Source organism: Eleginops maclovinus, chromosome 19, assembly GCF_036324505.1.
Source record: "Eleginops maclovinus isolate JMC-PN-2008 ecotype Puerto Natales chromosome 19, JC_Emac_rtc_rv5, whole genome shotgun sequence".
Taxonomy (NCBI): domain Eukaryota; kingdom Metazoa; phylum Chordata; class Actinopteri; order Perciformes; family Eleginopidae; genus Eleginops; species Eleginops maclovinus.
This window is the reverse complement of record NC_086367.1, coordinates 18,008,755-18,029,544: the sequence shown is the minus strand read 5'-3', so window position 1 is coordinate 18,029,544 and position 20,790 is coordinate 18,008,755. Positions and strand designations below refer to the sequence as shown.

Below are 20,790 nucleotides of genomic sequence, written 5' to 3'. Positions count from 1 at the left end.
ATGACAAAAAATACAGTGAGCGTTTGAGTATCTGACCTCATGACTAGACAACACAAATCTTGCTTGCATAGAGAAACTCCACATTATTCACCCCACACTGTTAAACTCACAAAGGCTTTCCCAGCCTCTTAAGGCTTTCAAGAGCAAACACTTCACTGTAATTGGTGCTCTTGTCTAAAAGATCAGCTGATTGGACGATTGGGTATGCTAAAGAGGACACAAACACACATGCATGCACGCACACACACACACAGAGGATTAAAACAATCTGACTGCTAAAGAGAATCTAAGGAGGGTTAAGAGATTAGAAGACACATTTACCTACAACATGAAATCTGAAAAACACATTCTTTATTAGAATCGAAATAAATACTTTTTTTTCTTCTTCCAGAAACAGGAAATTTAACAATAATGGAAGTACTAGAAAGTACTAGAACAAACAAGGTTGCATTATAACGAGGTCTTCAACAAACAGTCGTTGATGATTGGAGTCAACAAAAAATGACCTAAATTCTCCTGACTGAATTCCAAATGCTTTCCTTTCATTTGTAAACTAAGGCATGTTTTACAGGTAGGGTCCCCAGCCCAGATACATCTGACAGAGCAGTTTGTCATCAGTGGCCTCCTGTATGAGGTAGTGGACGTGTCCCTCTATAGACAGAGGTAGACCCAGCACTTTGTTCCTGCTCTTTATGACTCCCTGCAGGCGCTGGTCGATGTCACACACGTGGGTTTTCGCCTGACAGAGAAGAAGGGGGTGAAAGATAGACAACACAGTTATAGTTATGGCAAAATATGGCATGTATATGTTATAGTATGTATGCTGCTCTAAAGGCGTGTCAACATATTTGAAGAGAAAGGCATAAACTGCACTCACCTTTTCATTAACGATCTCTCCTGTCTCGTTGGCCTGCGCTTTAGAAAGTCCTCCTTTGGCTGGTTTACTCCACTCCACCAGGGGGTCATGAAGGAAGGTCTTGAGCACACTTGGAGGAAAATAAAAAATTGAAATGTTTAATTTGAAAGGGAGTCACTGTGTAAAGGTTTAGAACAGATAAAAACCTTAAACCCTCAATTAAAAAGTATGTTTATGCTTCGAACCCTGGGTTTCAAAACTGTTTTTTCTTTGTACTTTATTTATTTGCATGTACCTCATGAGTGGTTCTCTCTGGTCCCTCATTAGCTTCAGGGTGACCTCACAGGCCTGTCTGAAGAGACCCTCTGTGCCCATGGGCCCCATGGCGTGGACCATATTCTGTGTCAGACGGAAGGGAACCACTTCAGGCACGTCAAACGTCTCCCCCTAATGGAGAAAGGCAGAAGCAGCAGTACAAAAATACAGGGAAAGATGAGACAAACAGAAAAATGAATGTATACAAAAAATTTCTACAATTTTAAGCTAACGTTAATATTTTGAGACCATTTGAGGCAAACACAAACCTTGTTGAAGAGGCAGTTGAAGTCGACGTGAACACATTCGCCAGTGAAGGAGTCAAAGAGGATGTTTTCTCCGTGACGATCCCCCAGACCCAGGATGTAGCCCACCATGGACATCACAGCAGTGGAACGGCAGTACGCAGAGCGACTGCTGTACCTGTACAAACATATAACATTGTTCAAATATAAACCTTACCTTAAATGCATCTTTTAAATTGATCTGGACCCTTTTCACCCATAAACTTCGAATCAGTACCAAAACTGAAACGGTGAATTGTTGCATGTAGGGTCGTACCATGATGTGGGGTCGGGGAAGGTCCGGAGGAACCACTCGTGGAATACAGGAATGTGTCGAACACAAAGCACCTCCTTGTGGATTCGTAGCTTCTCTTCAAAGGAGGCCGTCTTTGGCAGAATAAGCTTCCTGAGCTCTTTGCCTGATAAGTAAATATCTGGAAAAACACAAACACACACACACACACACACACACACACACGACCAAATGTATTTATTTTCACGACGCGCATTTTGCTGGCAGGTGTTTGATGTGCTAGTGTACCTCTCTCTTTGTACAGCTTGGTGAGAATGTGTCGAAGACCGGCCGTGTTGTTGACCCATTCGATGATGCCGCACTCCTCGTTGAGAGGAATCACAGCGTAGGTACGGATATGTAGCTCCCTCCGCCTCGACTCTGCATCTTTACGAAGGCACTACACACACACACACAGAGCAAGTACACACACTATAAACACTGCTGAGTTACCAATGTATTGGGTAGAAAATAAATCTAGAAAAATCTAAGGAGAAATCAACTTTTGAAGGGATGGGGGATAAAATAAAGGCTGCTCTTCTTTTTCTTCTTGATGACAAACTTTCCCAATATACTCGCTTTTTTTTGTTTCATTTTTAAGATACCAAGTCATTATTTAGAAATGTTACAATGACTCCCGATGTAACAAATTGTACAGTTCTACAGTATCCCGCACCTTGTTGATGAGGCAGTTGAACTCCATGAGTCTGCAGTCCTTCCTCAGGTCATCTTTAGGTTTACACATCATGGTGTAGCTCCGCCCATCTGAACCCTTCAGACTTATCTTCTTAGGTTTCTGTAAGGAGGCCAAGATCTCCACCTTCACACACACACACACACACAGGTTAGAGACATGTGGCATAAACAACCTCAAGAAGATTTCTGTGATAATAAAATCAGATAATGTTGCTTTATGACTCTGCTCTGCTCTGTGCCTGAAATTGATCTTTATAACCGTGTTTCAAAATAACCCTTTTTATCACCAGGTACCGTCTTCCTAATATATTTATGACAACAACCACCCCCGTCTTTCCCCGTCTCTTACAGTGTCCTCAAAGCTGTCCAGGTAGGCCCAGTGTCCGGGGAAGGCGTCGTGCTCTGGGTTTGCCCCGCCAGTAGAGGGCAGTGTTGGGATGAGGACTGACTGCAGTGGGATCAGGATCTGGCTGAAGGTGGGCTCCTCCACCAGACGCTTTAGCTGCTTGAAGTGAACGCTCATGCTGAGGGTGGTACTGTTACCATCCACCTGTAGGACACATTCACAGATCTATGTATTTACAGCAACCTTTATATCTGTGTATTGTTGGCCTACTTTAACTGACTGCTGCAAGCAAACCCATTCCTGAAGGAGATCAATAAATGTTCATCTTATCATCCCATAAAATGTGCTGGTCAATATTCACTTGAGAGATTTTATAGCGAGCTTTAGAAAAATGTAAACAGCTATATTTTCATGCTGAGGCTCAACAATACATTGAAACGTATTATTAAACAAGATGCATTTATCAGATCAATAGTAACTTACACTAGAGTACAAGCCATAGTGTGAACACATGTTTTATTACTCCATTATAAAACAAAATGTTGCATTCATTGACTATAGTTTAGATAACCTTCAAAGGGCTGAAACTAAACGAGGCCACTTTATAGTGCAATGTGAATGCATATAAAACGTGTGTGTGTGTGTGTGTGTGTGTGTACCGGCTTGTTGCAGAGCTCCAGCAGCTTGTCAGTCAGCCTGTTAGCGTCTCCAATGAATTTGTCCAGAGATTGTTTGAGACTTATTGCTTTCTTAAGGATCTGGTTACAGCGGTTCATACGCATGGGGTAGGAAGACTGAAAAAAAACAACCACCACACCGACAGAGGAGTGAATATGAGGCCATATTTTTTAGAAAAGCAAGGAAGTAGTTATGCGAGTTGATGCTAGTGCTAAAACATCTGGACAATCAATCACACAAAATATAGTCTAAGAGTTTTGAATGTGTACAACTGTAAACGATATAAAAAAACAAGTTAAGGAGAGTAGGTAAGGAAAAAAACGTTCTTCATGACACACACACACACACACACACACACACACACACACACACACACACACACACACACACACACACACACACACACACACACACACACACACACACACACACACACACACACACACACACACACACACACACACACACACACACACACACACACACACACACACACACACACACACACACACACACACACACACACACACACACACACACACACACACACACACACACACCTTGGAGACAGCAGTCATTAGCCACATGGCCTGTTGGGGGTACTTCAGGAAGACTTTGGCCACGATGGTCATGAGGACGGTGAAGACCTCGTCACTGGAGTGGCAGACTCTGGAGATGAGCTGGGAGAAGGCCGTCAGGAACTGGTACGGCGCTAAGTTGTTGCAGTGCTCGCTCACCGCGGCGTTGATCTTCCCCAGCTCTTGTCGCATCTGCCTGTCTGATCGGCCAGCTGTAGGGGGGGGGGGGGGGGGGAGGGATGAGTAGATACTATTTACATGCGCTAACATATTTGGAGCTCACAATGAATCATTTTAAGAAGGTTCAGATTAGTTCTTGATTGAGCTTTGAATATAAATATCAATAATATATACAACTGAATTATTTCCTTCTTTACTACTGCTTTTAATTGGACATTTTAACTTACACGTTGACGGTGTAGGAACTGCTAGTGAATCAGCCAGGCACTGGAAGAATGCCTTTGCCCTGAGTGTATCTTTATTTCACTTTTACAGTAGCTTCTGACCACCCACCTTTCTCACACTCACACACTTTGGCTCCAAAATCGAGCCAGAGAGAAAGCATGCGAGGCATGGCCTGGTAGATGTACTGGTTTCCAAACTGCAAGGCTCTGCGAGGGAAACGACACAGATTTCAATTCCCAAAATGAATGAGTTGTTGGTGAAAGACAGGTGTAACAGTATTTTCTCAGCTTTATCACAGGCCAAAGGACTGGGTCTCAGACAATAACTTACTTTCCAAAGTACGTCACAATGTACCGGATGAGGTTCCCCTGTTTCTCCAGCTTATTATCAGTCACCATTGGCATCACTTTGTCGTAGTACTTGGCCAAGTGGAAGTTGCCATCCTCCCACTCAGGCAGAAGGTTTGTCACATCCTTAAAAAAAACGACAAACACTTTATAGCTGGGTTGCAACTACAGTAATACGTTTTTTGAGTTATTGCCTCATTTAGAAACCATTTTATTTATTATTTAGTTCATTACTTAGGCTAAAAGAAAGTCAGAAAATTGTAAAAATCAACACCCATCAGAAAGAGCCTTGAAGAAATTACATTTATTTCCACACAAGGCAAAGAAAAGCGGGAAATTCTAACAATTTAATAGGTGGAAAAGGGTAGGTTTGGGTTAGTTTGCATTAAAATAATGAATGTAAAAGTATTATATTTGCATTACGACCTCAGTTGTTAATTCCCTCTACATCTCACATCCTGCCTGTTACCTTGTATGCCTTCATGATGGCATTGGACTCGAAGTTGGCCGTCTCCTCCATGAAGCGTCCCACCAGCAGCATGGCCCTGCTTTTAGTCTGCAGGCTGCGAGGGTCCGTGAGCGGCTGATCGCCAGGGAAACACTGGGCCACACCTTTCTGCAGCACGATCAGCGCCTCGTGTACATCGCCCTGACCACACATCAATGCAGACGTTTTATAAGTGAAGTTTTGTGCAGAGATATCTACATTTTTATTAAGACAAGGAGATGCAAAAACGAGTCACACGAGGCAGAACAAACTGCTTGATATGGTATACAGTCCTTAGGACAACTGGCTTCTTATTGTATATTGGTTGGATTTTTAAGTGAATCACACCTTGGACCAAAGCCACTTTGCCTTCTCGGTGACCAGCTCGGCCAGGTTTGTGTTCTCTGCGTTCAGGAGAGCGTTGAAGGCCGTCTGGTGATGTCCGGCCTTTCGGGCCACGCGGGCACTTTGCAGCCAGCACTCCCCCACCAGCCCCTTGCTCCTAGGCCTTTGCAGCAAACACAGGGAGTGATTTATGAAGTGGCCTTGACTTGACAAATTTACACAGATTGTTTTAGATTAACACTTGGCGTTTGGACAGCTTTTATTGGCCCTTTGATGGCTCTAAACGGTAAACAAAAAAGTCACAGAAGCTTGAAATAATGCAGGGAGATGACATTTGCACTGTCCCTGATGTCAAGGCACTATAATGTTTATAGGTTATTCATTTTAATAACTTAACATGAGTTACAGGTGAGGAGCCATAAAAAGTGGTAAATGAGTAAAGAGCAATAGCTCAGAGAAAGTTGGAGCGACATCTTAATACAAGTGTTTCTAAATCCTTACTGAGGTCCGAGGCTGAGCAGGGCACGGCGGAGGGCCAGGATCGGCTCCTTGGCCCTGAAGGAGTTCTGGGTCATCTCCAGGCGGTCAGTGAAATAAGGAGGAAGCTGGCTGAGGGAGGAGCTCTCCCTCTGCAGCTCCGTAAAGCTGTGCTCCAACTCACTGAGCATGTGAAGCCTACACACACACACACACACAGTTATTATCTCTGACAACCAGGAATCGACTCGAAAATGATTTGAAGATTACGTTGTCCCACAGACCTGACGATGTACTCGTATCCTCTCTGGTAGGTTCCACACTCATAGCTGGCTGCCGACAGAGGGACCACCTGCTCCTTCCTCACCATCTTCAGCTTCTCATAGAAAGTCTCGCCATCCTGCTTCTTCGCAGACAGCAGTAACTGGCCGAGCCGCACACCCCAGGTATTGGACTGAAGGTCTGGAGACACAATGGTAATGAAAAAAAAAAGATTGTCTGTCTGTCTGTCTATTTTGAATCCTTGTTTTCATTTCCTTGGAAGAATATTTATTTGGAGGATCTCAACCAAGCCAACGTTTTTTAAAGTCTGTTGAATACAATTTGTAGGCTGCTTTAAATACTAAATTCAAGTATTTTTTGACACACATTTCTCCTCATCAAATGTTGCTCCTCCTGCGATATTAGATATTGTGTATGTTGCTGACAGGATAATAGTCTGCTTGATTCTCTAGCCCTACAACAGAAGCTTCACTATGTTGCAGCTTTCAGGACAGTCTGTGTGTTTCTTTACCTGAACTCAGATAATCTTCCAGCAGGTCCCACTTTCCCAGCTTCCAGGCTGCCTCCACTCTGTAGGTGTTCAGCTCAGACTTCCACTGGTGCCTTAATGTGTACATAAATAGATCAGTTAAGTGGCTCTTAATTGACATACATATTATAAGAATAAAATACATTTGTGCATTATTAAAGAAAACCTCAAGAGGATATTGAACATAAAACACAGCCTGCGGGTTAATTAGTGGTGGAGAAATGAGCCAATTAAAAGCAAAAACATAAGAGTGATATGGGCCACTGTGTAAAGTATGTGTGCGAGTGTGTGTGTGTGTGTGTGTGTGTCTTACTTGTTAGCCAGGACTCCATTGACCTGAGTGATGACTGTTGACAGCTGTCCCAGGCCGAGCATAGAGGTCATCACCCCGTGATAGTGACCAATCTGTACAGAAGGGACAAAATAAATTATGAAAAAGGGAAATAATTAGAGACAGATGTAATACTATAACACACAAAAGCTGACCGCACTTCGTTTAAGTGTAGTATTTTAGGTTAGTGTTTAAAGGCTTTCATCCTAATATCAGCAATCATTTATAAAGTGCAGGCAGAAATTGCAAGGCAGTAACATAAGGTACTGTGTGTGTGTGTGTGTGTGTGTGTGTGTGTGTGTGTGTGTGTGTGTGTGTGTGTGTGTGTGTGTGTACACACCTGGTCTGACTCCAGCTGTATGGCCCGGTCATAGCAGGCGGTGGCATCTCTCAGCAGGCCGATGCTCTCGTGCTCTAGAATCTGTTCCCGTAGCGACGGCTCCTCCCTCCTCAGGGCGTTGACCCCCCTCACTCCATCCGGCTCATGCATCGCAGCGTACAGGGTCTGGAACAGCCAATCATACGAGAAGGAAAAAAAGTGGTTAACGATCATTACCTCTCAGAAAGGATTTGAAAAAGTTTGTTATCTTAGTCCTCATTTCAGTCTCAAACTGAGTTTTATAGAATACCAGAAATGGTTATGCTTACACTGATAAACTTGATAAGTCAAAGAAGGTCTAACTACTGAAACACATGACTGCTCGTAACTCAAATTGTTCAATTAACTTGACCTTTATTCATATTGTTTCTAAACAGTACCATGACAATACATATATATAAAAAACGTACTTAAAAAGAAGAGGAAATGAGGACACTAGAGAAAACCATTTGAATGAGTGTACGCGTGTTGTCTGACCTGCAGGAAGGTGAGATGATCCTGAATGTTCTCTTTGTTTTCTAAGATGTATGCTTCGAAGTGCATGAGGGCCCGAGTGTACGCCTTGGATCGCAGCGAGGCCTTGGCCAGAACGTCCTGAGGGATTCCTCTCAGGAAGTCCACCACGCGCTGATACTCCACGCTCTCTGCAACAAGACGGTTTAGGGTTTTAAATCAAACACTTTTTCCCTCTCACTGATGTGTGCAGTGAAAACTCAACAGAGGGACTTGTGTGTATGTTGGGCGTTACTTACCATTGGGTTTGGGTCTGGAGTAGAGGATAAAGCGGCTCCACTGCGTGAGGTGAGATATCATACTGAAAACAGTCTGAGTGCTGAGCTGTGATAGGCTGGAGGCCGTCACCTGACCACAGCCCTCTCCTTGCCCATCTCCTGCTGTCAGCACGGCCAGCATCTCCTGTGTTACCTGGAAGGAGGTTTGTTATTATTATCTACACATTTAAAAAAGAGACAAAAGCTGGATTCCTTTCTGTTGATCTGCCTCACCTCCTGTTGCTCTGCAGTGGTGCAGCCCAGCAGCATGTAGAGCAGAATATGAGGCAGCAGGTAGATCGTGACTTTGTAGTCGTGCTTGATGATGAAGCTGCAGCAGGTGAACACTCGGCCGGCCAGCTCGTGTCTCACCTATAACAGATCAAACTATGCTGTCATAGATACAAAAAATAAGTGCTTTTCCCTACTTTTTTTTTTTAGATCCGTTTGGCAACCTTGCTGATGAGGTATCCGGCCCAGGTGGCTGACCAATCAGAGAACTTGCTGCCTCTCTTACTTAAATACACCGGCATCTTCAGTTTGGACCAGTTGACCTCCTTCTGACTGCTTTTATACCTGGAGATAGGGAGGGAGGAGAGATAATGTCAGGATTTGAGTTTATGAATAACTGTATGAGTCAATTAGTAGAAAAGAGCAGAGTGTATATGTGATTTAAGTGTGTGTGTGTGTGTGTGTGTGTGTGTGTGTGTGTGTGTGTGTGTGTGTGTGGACCTGCTGTTGAGGTGTGGTTCCAGTATTTCCTGAATCTGCTCTGGGAATCTCCTCCACAGACGGCGCCCCGGTGAGTCGGTTCGACCCTCGCGACACTCAAAGATTGACAGCAGCTCCTACAGTGCAGGAACAACACAAGCACATATTACAGACAATTCATTAAAAAAAAAAGGAGACACCCTCAAATGTAGGAGCATGAAGTCAGGGCTTGTATAAGTGCGAGTACCTGAATTGCATACGCAGCAGAGTCCTGAGCTCGCACGTCATCAGCGTAAGCCAGAAATGTTCTGGTCAGCTCGGTCAGCAGGTCGTAGGCGAAGTTGGGATCATCAACTCCACTCTGTGCAAAGAAAATACATTTGGTTTCTGACAGATATTTTCCAATATGGTGGAGATTATCCTCTGTCAAACATTCAAAACTCTGCCTTTCTACTTTCACTTATATCTGAGTGCTTCTTCCACCACAAATTACCACAAAGGTGTTGCGGTCTCCATGCGTGTGTGTGTGTGACAGGTCCAGACGTCCAGGGTCCACAGCCCCCAGCTCCCCCAGACACTCCCCACAGAGGAGCCTGGCCTCGGGGGACGAGTCCTGGCAGCCCTTCAGCAGCACGGAGACCAGGCTGGAGATAACCGGCTCCACCGCCTCACTCGCACACACATGACGCAGCAGCCACTCCTGCAGTAACAGGAGACAAAACACATTTAAGCTACAGTAAGAATCATTCTGGTACAGTGGACATAATAAAAGTTACTCGACATGTAACTGTAGGAGTTCCGCTATTCAGTAATTAAATAGTAGACAATTATATTAGAACGTGCAGACAAGAAGCCACTCAAAAATCCAACTTTTCAATGATTTGAAGACCAATAAGACATTTCCCATCATCATTCACAACATAAAAGTAAACAAACACAACAAGTTTTGATGATTAGAGAAGCACAACATATTTGTCCACTAGCCAAGCATTTTTCAAACATGGAGCGACAAACAGAGAAATATAAGATTTGTATACAATTCCATGACCCTTCCAGGTTTTCCATGACCGTGTGTTTTTGTGTACCTGCTTGCTGTGCATCATGTCACGGAGGCTGGTCAGCGCATGAATCCTGACGTCGACGTTCTCATGTTGGACGGCTCTCATGGAGAGCTGCAGCGCTGCGGCCAGGTCACTGCTGCTGGCTGTCAGCTGGATCAGACAGTGTGAATTACTGCTTAGTGTTTATTTTCAACCTTAAGACCCTTGACATTTACTAATAATCCTCGTCATCATCCGCATCCTTCATTATTGTATTAATCCTCTTGTCCATACTGACCTTCTTGTAGTTCTGCAGAACAGTGTGGATGTCTTTCAGCTCAGGGTAGTCTGGAAGAAAGTAAATCTCATGGAGGTAGTCGTTGACTTCGTCCCTGTGGGGGATTTGTGTGAACCAGATTACTGCAGAGTCTGGAATCACTAGAGTACTTTTTTCTGTCTGTGCCAAAGAACTAGGGCTGAACGATTAATTGCGTTTGCGATAATATCGCGATATGACAAAATGAGATTTTCCAACCGCAAAGGCTGCGATTTGACTGGTCACGTGACTTGAAAGCGAGCCGAGCGAAGCCGAGCAGGCAGGGAAATAAGTCAACGCTGCGCTTGAACCTGTTGCACAATGGCCTCAGGCTCGTCAGAAGAGTGCACGGCTGGAAGTTTGGTACCAAAGAGGGGCGGCACGTCAGTTGTGTGGAATTATTTTGGCTTTAAAAAGGAAGATGCTGCACAACGTCAGGTATTGTGCAGAACGTGCCTCGCTACTGTTGCTACCTCACGAGGTTCAACATTGTAATCACGATTGATTTATTGCTTGTGTTTGTTGAAAAATACATGAGAAGAGGACCTTGAAAAAATAATCGCATATTAAATCGCAATTGCAATATTGAGGAAAAAAATCGCAATTAGATTATTTTCCAAAATCATTCAGCCCTACAAAGAACCCCAACAAAACGCTACTTTTGAGGTTATAAAATGTTGGAGTGAACATTGGAAACCAGCAAGAATGAATTAGATTTGGCACTTCAGCACACGCACAGTGAGGTCATTTTAAAACTTTTCTTTGAGAGTGTTACCTGTTGTCCAGTATCAGGAAGCGGATGATAGCTGCAGTTTCTTTGGGCTGCAGGGGGATCAGGGGCAAGAGTGCAACAATGACATGACTCAGCAGGGGGCCTAATTGTGCCGGCTCCACGCTTTTCACAAAACACTCCCATGTCCTGAATCAAAACACAAATCAGAGGCAGGGTGTGAGCGTTCGGGCTCACCCCTGGGTTCCCAATGATGGAAGGACCACTGGTACTTTGAGACAAAATATATTTATATCCGAACAGCTCGTTGACAACGTTCTTGCTGGCTAGTCGCTCTCGTCTGGCGTAGGAGGTGGAGACAGTTCTTCCTCAGGACCCAGTCTACAGCAACAGAACCCAGAACCAGGTTACGACCATGACTTTAATCAGTGCCTGATTACCTGATCCCGATCAGCTGTCTGGCCTCCGGCTGAGCCACTCCTACCACTCCAGCAGCCGGCGCCCTAACCACACCCCGCTGCCACACAGGGCTTCAAGCTAATGACACAGGAGTCTGAAAGTAGAATAATTTTGCTGAATTGTTTAAGGGGTGTGTGTGAGTGTGTACTGACTGGCAGCAGAGCAGAGGGAAGTCCTCTCTGTATCGGAGGCTTGTGCGGAGTGTCGTCATCATCTTCACCCGGACAGAGCTGATGTGTTTGGAGCCCATCAGCCGCATCAGAGCCATCACACTCGTCAAAGCCTGCACAGGAAACAGCCAGAACATTAACCTTAAACGAGTAAGGGTAATTTACCGTGGACAGAAGAAGACACAATATTGCTGTGAACAGAATTGACTGCATCAACTCTGAACTCTTTCACTGAGAACATTCTCAAATATCAAATTATTTTTCAGTAGTGGATCACACACCAACTTCTTGCGGTCTTTCTCTCCTGCGCTGGAGCTGAGCAGCTGCATGTTGAAGAAGGCAAGAATTCCCAGAAGCTTCGGCTGCAGGTAGTCCGCCTATCACACAATCGAAGCAAGAAAAGTTAGGGGAAAAAAGGGAGGCTATAAAAAAAAAGACATGCATGAGGATACCAACAACAAAAAGTCAGCACACTCTTACCATGTGCTCTGGAGTGGTGATGTCTCGGGGACCCTGGTACGGGTCGTCATTCGAGGCAAAGGAAGCCAGGATTGCCAGACCATTAAATACCTACGTAAAAATTTAAACCATTCAACCATAATTTGGATTAAATTAGTGGATTAAACACTGAAATGTGACTAATATTGATTTATGATTTGTGTGTGTGGACCTGTTGGTAGTGTTCTCCCAGGCGCAGCAGCAGCTCGTTGTGAAGACCCTGGAAGTCTTGCCTTAACAGAGAGCCCAGTTCAATCTCTGTCTCACTCTGGGAGGATATGAGTTATAGTGTGAGTGACTTTTAATGATGAAATCTGTCTTTTGTATCGTTTATTTATTCCTTTCCCGACGTCATTTCAACAGATATTACTCGTTTTAGTCACATTTATAATACCTTTAGGTAGTGGAAAGCCCTCTCCAGCTCTTCTTTAGTGCAGGAGCAGACCAGATGGCTGAAGATGTATTTGAAGTTGTTGATCAGGATCTCTCTCCTGTTTGCCTTCAGCTCATTGGCCAGCGTACGGATGAGGGCGGAGCCTGTAGAGCTGGCTTTGGCTGCCAGGTAGGGTAGGAGCACCTGGAGGGTCCTCTGTACACAAAAGAATGCATTCAGTATATTGTACACTGTGTTCATTTTGTGAAGTGTTGGGATATGACTTACAGTGAGGAAGCGGTGGAGGTCCGGGAAATCGAAAGCATGTGCGATCTGAGCCAGGATGTCCAGGGCGAGCTCTCTCTGATTGGCCGATTCGCTGCCCTGATCCGGTGTGCTCCGCAGGGCCGACACGTGGCGCGAGTGCAGCGACTCCACCAGGAACTAAGCACATGGGGGGGGGGAAGAACAAATTAGAGACAGAATGCCTTTGAATCGCTGCACACAGCTCTGATTGTATTTTAAATCAATACCTTTCAGAGTTAAAATCTGGAGGAAAAAATATATTTCTTAAATTATTCTCCGACAACAAATACACACAATCATTTGGAGGCCTTGTTACTCCACAACCACTAATACCATACTGACTGTGTGCATTTTAAATGGTGTAAAAACACAAGGGATAATGGTTCAAACCTCCAAAATCCTAGCAACAGTCCCCCCAAAAATATTATCATTGTTTTGTTGTGAAATTATTAATATTACGGCCTGAGGATCGATGAAAGTCTCCATCAGCGTCGGCTAACAGCGCAAGTTTATTTAAGCAGCATTACAGATTTTATACCTGGCAAATAGGGTTCTTGTACTGACTGAAGAGGGTCTGTAGTTTGAGTCCTTTGGCGGCGGCCAGAGCTCTGATCTGAGCGTAAGCAGCGACAGACACCGGGGACGACTTGGACAGCAGACAGTGGAGCAGACGCAGCAGAGAGAACGACACCAAACTCCCCTGAGACGCTCTGACAGGAGAGGAGAGGGATAAAAGTCGATGTAGGAAATATTATCAAGGAGAAATACTACATTATGAATTTACAGAGTATATACAGTCATCTCGCTGCCTTATTCATCAGTCACACTTTGAGTGACATGTCAAGTGTAGCTATTCTTTACCGGCCAATCTCTCCGGTGGTGAGGATGAGTGTGTTGCGCAGGTCGTCGTCCCTCTTGAGTTTAGCGTTGCTGAAAGCCTCGTTAAGACGGGCCACTAGGAGCTTGCATAGGGGGAAGAAACACAGACATCTCCTTCATTTTCTCACAAAAAAAGCAGCTCACAACCCCCAAAAAGCTCTAAACCAAGAAAATGTTAAGCTATTTCACAAAATTAGAAAAAAGGCTTCTGTGTCACACTATTGGAAAGTGCTCACCTCACTCAGGGACCCCTGTGCTGAGTTTCTGGTGGTCTCTGTTAGCAGGAAACGCACCGATTGGCTGAAGCGTATTCTGACCACTGGATCCGAGTCTTCCATTAGACCAATCAGAGCACAGAGAATTACCTTGGAGCCGCTGTCTCCACCAACCAGATTCACATGCTGGCAGAGGTGAGGCAGAGCTTGTAGGAAAGCTGAGAAGAGGAAAGAGAAATAAGCAAATGAGCTGGAGGAAATCACAGCAGTGTACGCATGTATAATATTCATTTATCGAGCTTTGTGCATGTTTTGAAAGCTCATATGGAAGAAAACATCCCACAGAAAACCCAAATTACCTTGCTTAACACTACTTGGAGCCTGAGGTTTGAGCAGTGGCAGGAAAGGTCTGACAAAAGTCGCCTTGAGGGATGGCAAAGTGTAGCCAGCATGCTCTGCTGCTAGGCTGAGTTTGTGGCAGATGATCTCAGGACCAGGAGTGGAATTTGTTTGGGTGCCACTGAGCTGGGAGAGCTCTGACTGGATACAGCTCAGATCACCGATGATCCTCGCAAGCTCCTTCTTCACCTGCTCCGAACTGTCCTCCAGCATAGGACTGCAAACGGTCAAAGTTCACCTCTTAAAATTAGCCCAATAAAACCATAAAAGAATGATGAAACAATGACATTAAAGCTGAAGAGAACATTTCCTTGTTTATACATTTACAGGTGCTTACAGCAGAGTAGTGTCGATGAGGTTGTGGTGTGCGCTTCCGAGGTGGTGAAGAAGAAGAGGGAAGGCCCTGACGGCCTCTGCTCTCACCACCTCGTCTTGACTCTGCAACGTCTTGGAGAACACGTACACGCGCCATGTGTCGCACACACCGCGGCGCAGAAGGGCCAGCAGCGACACACAGTGTGCTGTGATCTCAGACGCTGGGAAGACACACACAGTTTGACATAAATACAAAGTTGTTATGATGGAAAAAGGCCTGGTAAAATGACTTCAAATTATTCTATAGCAACAAAAAGAATCAGATACAGGTGACCATCTAAATTTGATTTAGGCGTGATGTTCCTAAGATGGTATGCAGGTTAGATACTCACAGTAACAGAGGCTGAGTCTCTGAGCGAAGGCGGGCAGCGTGGAGGGGAATCCTGAACTCTTATAGGCTGAAACGGTCTTGTTGTCGGACACCCAGGGAAGAGACAGCAGAGCACACACTCGCCGCTGGAGGCCATCCGCACTGTGGCAGCTCACTACACACACACACATACACACACAGAAGTAGTGACGAAAGTGATCTGTACTCTGAAGGATGTGCTGCGGGATTCTACCATTAACTTCCTGTTTTCACACTCATTAATGTGGAATTACAGCAAAAAAAACTGACAATTAGCTTTTGTAATGAAATAAACACAGAAAACAAATAAACTGAGAGGAAAAACATCTGTAAAGTTGGTTTCTTTGAGTGTATACCTACTTGTCAGGTAGATAACAGAGTCCAGGACCCTAACAGTGGCCCGGACAGCAGAGTGAAAATAGTCCTGGTTGGAGGCAGGTAGAGGACCTCTTTCTAAAACCGCCTGACAGCTCTTGAGGGACCTGCCCAGAGTCTCAGTGGGCAACCAGAGGAGAGGAGAAGTGCTGTCAACGACAAGAAAGAGCCCTTAGTAAAGTAGTAAGTGTTTGATAGGCAGAACAAATAATACTGTGTGTAAGACGTGAAAAAAAGATATAGAACGATCTCTTCAGGGACAGCAGGTGTAAGTGTTTGTGTTTTACCTGGTGGGCGAGGAGCAGAGGGCGGCCAGGTGGAGGATTAGGGCCAGACCTTCGAGAGCGCAAAGAGTCTGCTTGGTTTCGGGGCCGTCGGAGATCAAAAGGGTGAGAAGCTCCTCCAGACGACTGTTCACCACAGCCCACACCTCACTGCCGACACGCATGTCCACCTCGCTTCAGAAACAGAGACACGCTATCAGAATCAGAAACTCTTTATCTGTCCCGCGACGGGGAGGTGTACGTTGTGAGAAAAGCAGGAAGTGCAGATAAAGTGAGGAGAATAGACTTGCATATTAAAAAATGTAAATAACTTAGTATGCACACAGTAGGGAATGATCAGGAACTCACGTTGCTGATGTTTTTGTTGTCTTGCTTGTTGACTTGGTGGTAGATTTGCGGGGTTTTTTGGCTGCAGTCTCTCCATCTCCGGTCTTCTGCACGACCACAGCGGTCTCATCCTTCAGTGCTTCTTTCAGAAATCCCTCTGCACACTGCAAATACACATACTGTGAGGAAGGTGGAATTTTAATGATGTGACAACATTAAAAAAAGGAAAAAAGAATCCTACTTCAGCTTGATTTTCTGTGCCAACGGTGCGTGCCAGCGTCCTGCAGACCTCTGTGATGCGCTGCCGTCGTAACAACGCAGCACTTTCATAAACCACTGCACCAGACAGCAGGAAGCTGAAGAGCAAGCAGAGCGATTCGGTAACCTCTACCCCCAACTTGACATCTGACCCTCCAAGAGTACAAACACACTCGAACATCTGCGAGAGATAGATGGGCTCAAAGTGTGTGTGAGAGACGGGGGACGACTGAAACACAGAGCGAGTCAGCTGCAGCAGCTCTCCCGCGTACGGATCCTCCTCCTCGGAGTTCGCTGTGCGCGTGTAGGAGTGTGTTTCTAGCAGGTGAAGGTAAGCCGTGAAGAACTCATGGCCGTGCATTTCGGAAAACCCTCCCAGCTCCGCCAGTTGACTCAACATCACCATGGAGATCTTCCTCAACCTGGTGTTGCCATTAGCCAGGAAGGAACAAGCCGTCTCCCAGGCAACGCTGATGTCCTGAGGAGAGAAGACTCCCCGCAGGGAGTCAGTAACGACACCGATCGTGACCGCAGTCAGCGACTCCAAGGCGGCAGGCGAGGACAGTACGAGAGGAGAGGGGGTGAGGTAGGAGGTGGCACAAATGGGGGAGATAGTGAAGCACTCGAGTGTTACAGGCCATGGCTTCGGTGTGTGAATGCCCAGAGTGTGTCCGTGTCCTGACAGTGTGGAAATGTGAGCGTACAGGATGTTGCTGAGTTCCTGGGACAAGAAGATGAGGTTCTGAGTGAGGCGGCTGCAGATGAAAGGCGCCCTGACTCTCAGAGTGTGGAGCAGAGAGCATAACACAGCAGAAACCCGGCCGTGGATGATGTCACAGTCTGGAGCAGCTGCCACGCGAAGCAAACGCACTGCTACCCACTTACTGAAGTCTGATGGAGAGAGTGATAACGAAAAATCAGAGATGGAGGGGAAAAGAAAAGCAGGATAAAACAAAACATAGGAATATTTTTAGTCGTTTCCTATGTTCTATTTACATGGATTCAAGCAGACAGTAGGAAGTGAATGAGAGCAGGACATTGAAACTAAATGAGACTCAGAGAATACTGGCAACGATCATGGGAGACATTACTGTCGTACAAAGTTTATACGTTTTTGCAATCCTCCCACACAAAGATAAAAAATGAACAATGAGAAGTTGATCATTTCTTTGTATAACTGTGTTTGTTTCTTTAGTTTCATTCATGAGTATCATTGTCTGTTATCCACCTGATTCCAAGTTAATGCAGCTGTAAGTCAAAATTGCTGCTTTTTTTAAAGAGGCGCTTACCAGTACAGCTCTGTGTGGTGTCCGGATACTCAGCGGGCCGGCAGGCAGGGTTAGCAAACATCAGAGAGGAAGATCGGATGATATGCTGCACAAAGTCCAGCAGCATCACACAGGCCGGCTCTGAACTGGACTTCTTATTCAGTCCTAGAGCGACTGGATGGGAAAAGACAACAGATTTGATTAATTGAACTGATTCACCATCTAAGGATCAGGAACCTCCCTGGTTGCAAGATTAATCTGAAAAGTTACAGTATGATAAAAGTGTTAGAAAGAATCAACCCCATATTGATACTACTCTTTGTGTGAATGTCTTGCTACTGTTCCTCTGCAGACCTGTAAATCTCTGAATAGAAAAGCCTCTCTTTAATTGAACTGCTCAATGTCGGACACTTTCACTCTCTGTAATTCCAAATAGCCCTTGTGCGGCCCAATTACAACTGGCCTTTTTAAAGAATGTCCATCCTTTGTTTCAATAACATGTGGTGTTATATATCCATATGTCATTATTTTGTTTGTTTGTTTTTTGCAAAAAATGGCAAAATTGGGGCAAGAGGGAAAAGTTTTAACATTCATTAGGAGATTAATTATGTTAAGAAATGATATGGAAAGTGAACAGTATGTACAGCAGGCTTCTAATATTTCAAAGATAACATTAAAGGCAATATAGAGGAATAGACTTTGCAAAAACATTTGACAGTCTCCACAAAAAACTGAAGACTTGTACAGCTTTAAAAAAGGTGTTATTTACTACTATAGGTCTTTACTGTGCTGTGAGGGGTTTCTATTATTGTGTTTGCCTCCTGTATGTGCTTCAGATTCAGTGAACCTTACCGACATCCACATCGGTCAGTATCCTGTCAATGAACTGACACAGGATCTGTCGAGGTTTCTGCACAGCCTGGTCGTATTCAGCAGCATTGGCACTGAAAAAACAACAAGGTGAAACGTTATTTACAGAACTATTTGCTTCAGGTGAACGCTTTTTAACAACTTAAAGTGGCAACCATACAAAAATAATGCTCAGTTTGATTTACAACAGTTTCAGAGTCTGACATACGAGGCTGAAGTTAGCATCCGATTCAGAGCTTCCAATTCGGCAGTTAAGGGGAAAGTTAAGGATACTTAATTTACAGCATCCCTTAACTTTGCGCTGAGCAACCAATTCTCAGTTTGTTGAACCTCTTAAATCGCTGCCTAGCCGATTTATTTGGACTAGATTATCCCAGAGAGTCTAAACATTCTTATAACAGTTTTGGATTTGTGAAAACTTTATTCTATTTGTAAAAAATATTAAAAAGGGAGATTTCGCTGCTTTTTTTCACATCCAGACCACCTTAGACCTGGTCCTGATCTAGAACCACTATGCCTACACTAAGAAATCTGGACTAGATTATCCCAGAGAGTCTTAACATTCTTTATAACACAGTTTTGGATTTGTGAAAGCTCTATTCTATTTGTGAAAATGCTGTAAAGGGAGATTTCGCTGCTTTTTTCGCATCTAGACCACATTAGACCTGGTCCTGATCTAAAACCACTATACCTAGACGGTTTAGGATTTGTGAAAGCTTTATTCTATTTGTGATAATGCAAAAAAAGCGGGATTATTTTTTATCTACACCACATTGGACCAGGTCCTGATATATATTAACTAGGTAAAGCACTCTTCAAATCGTTGTGCAGAGTGCCTGCAGACAGACCCCATAGGCGGAGTTTGCGTGGAGGCATTGCCTAGTGGCCATGTCACTACACGTTGATTCAAAATAGGTAAATTAAATGATAACACATCTGGATTCTACAGAAGAGGATTAGGGCCACATGAACAAAAACTCACTTTTTTTTTTACATCCCAGAATTCTGACTATAAAGTCAGACTTCTGTCAGACTGCAGCCACTCGGCGGACTGTTGGGCTGCAGTTTTTCATTTTATTTTGAAAGAACAATGTGAGGAGTGCTTTACCTAGTTAATATTCCAGGACCAGGTCCAATGTGGTCTAAAAAAAAACCCCAGCGAAATCTCCCTTTTTTGTATTTTCACAAATAGAATAAATGTTTCACTAATCTGAAACAGTATTATAAAGAATATTAAGACTCTCTGGGATAATCTAGTCCAGATTCGATGAGTTTAGGTATGTATAGTGGTTTTAGATCAGGACCAGGTCTAAGGTGGTCTGGATGTGAAAAAAGCAGCGAAATCTCCCTTTTTTTGCATTTTCACAAATAGTATAAAGCTATCACAAATCCAAAACTGTGTTATAAAGAATGTTTAGACTCTCTGGGATAATCCAGTCCAAATAAATCGGCTATGCAGCGATTTAAGAGGATCAAAAAACGGAGGGTTGGTCGCTCAGCGCTGTACATTAAGTATCCCTTAACTTTCCCCTTAACTGCCGAATCGGAAGCTCTAAATCGGATGCTAACTTCAGCGTCGTGTCTGACGTACTGTTTAGAGTTAGCTTGACCAACTTTAGCCGCTTTACTCGCCTCGCTAGCTCCTGGAGAGCCGGTATCATCGCAGACATCTCCAGTCCCTCCATTTCTACAGCAGCTTGGTGTGACAGTTTTGGCACGAATTCTTCAAGATATAATATCAAATGTTACTAATGTAGTTTTAACCAGCACCCTCCCACATGTCCGGTTCATCCTGACAGATCCTTCGAAAACTTTCGCTCCAAAATGACTTTGTTTTTGTTGGTACGGCAGCCATCGAGGGTCATTTACACCTTTTTATTTAGAGTCGAATTCCAAACTGCTCCCCCTGGCGATGCATATGTGAACTGCTCACTGTAAAGACGAATAAAGTGGAAAAATAGAAAGACTTTCCTTGGAATAAAATAAATGTATACGATTTGGTTTAGTAACATTAATACTAATTCGCAAAGTACTACAAGAGTCTGGCTTTTTGTTAGTAAATCTCAAGAAGTTACCATATTTTGAGTATGTCACAGGTCATAGGATTGTGCAAAAAACAATAATATGCATTTAAAATAATATTTTTACGGGCTTAGCCCATTCTATTTGAGGATAAATATGTTTACAACTC

General features: G+C 44.2%; 1 protein-coding gene across 1 annotated transcript; it reads right to left on the bottom strand.

Annotated features, from left to right (window-relative positions):
* Positions 1-334: 334 nt before the first annotated feature.
* Positions 335-20,388, bottom strand: atr (ATR serine/threonine kinase). The gene is made up of 48 exons (XM_063909740.1): positions 20,232-20,388; positions 18,582-18,673; positions 17,751-17,903; positions 16,445-17,352; positions 16,225-16,367; positions 15,880-16,050; positions 15,578-15,741; positions 15,201-15,353; positions 14,831-15,029; positions 14,454-14,710; positions 14,116-14,312; positions 13,862-13,962; positions 13,539-13,710; positions 12,983-13,138; positions 12,716-12,910; positions 12,494-12,589; positions 12,304-12,393; positions 12,105-12,200; positions 11,806-11,936; positions 11,240-11,383; positions 10,447-10,540; positions 10,194-10,319; positions 9,602-9,808; positions 9,356-9,469; positions 9,130-9,245; positions 8,853-8,973; positions 8,632-8,769; positions 8,380-8,551; positions 8,105-8,271; positions 7,589-7,753; positions 7,231-7,322; positions 6,900-6,991; positions 6,391-6,568; positions 6,131-6,304; positions 5,633-5,792; positions 5,267-5,446; positions 4,781-4,923; positions 4,559-4,656; positions 4,028-4,257; positions 3,449-3,583; positions 2,793-2,993; positions 2,424-2,567; positions 1,997-2,147; positions 1,733-1,889; positions 1,441-1,594; positions 1,152-1,303; positions 878-986; positions 335-739 (listed from the first exon to the last, which is right to left on the bottom strand). Exons 1-48 carry the CDS (start codon positions 20,282-20,284, stop codon positions 566-568), a joined length of 7,815 nt encoding a protein of 2,604 aa, XP_063765810.1. The 5' UTR covers positions 20,285-20,388; the 3' UTR covers positions 335-565.
* Positions 20,389-20,790: the final 402 nt, after the last annotated feature.

Excerpts from the sequence above, each read along its gene's own strand:
- atr (XM_063909740.1), bottom strand. The coding sequence starts at position 20,284 with ATGGAGGGACTGGAGATGTCTGCGATGATACCGGCTCTCCAGGAGCTA. Across the intron at positions 17,353-17,750 it reads CACCACACAGAGCTGTACTG|ACTTCAGTAAGTGGGTAGCA; the intron begins GTAAGCGCCTCT and ends TCTCTCCATCAG. Across the intron at positions 15,742-15,879 it reads CTCTGCTCCTCGCCCACCAG|CACTTCTCCTCTCCTCTGGT; the intron begins GTAAAACACAAA and ends TGTCGTTGACAG.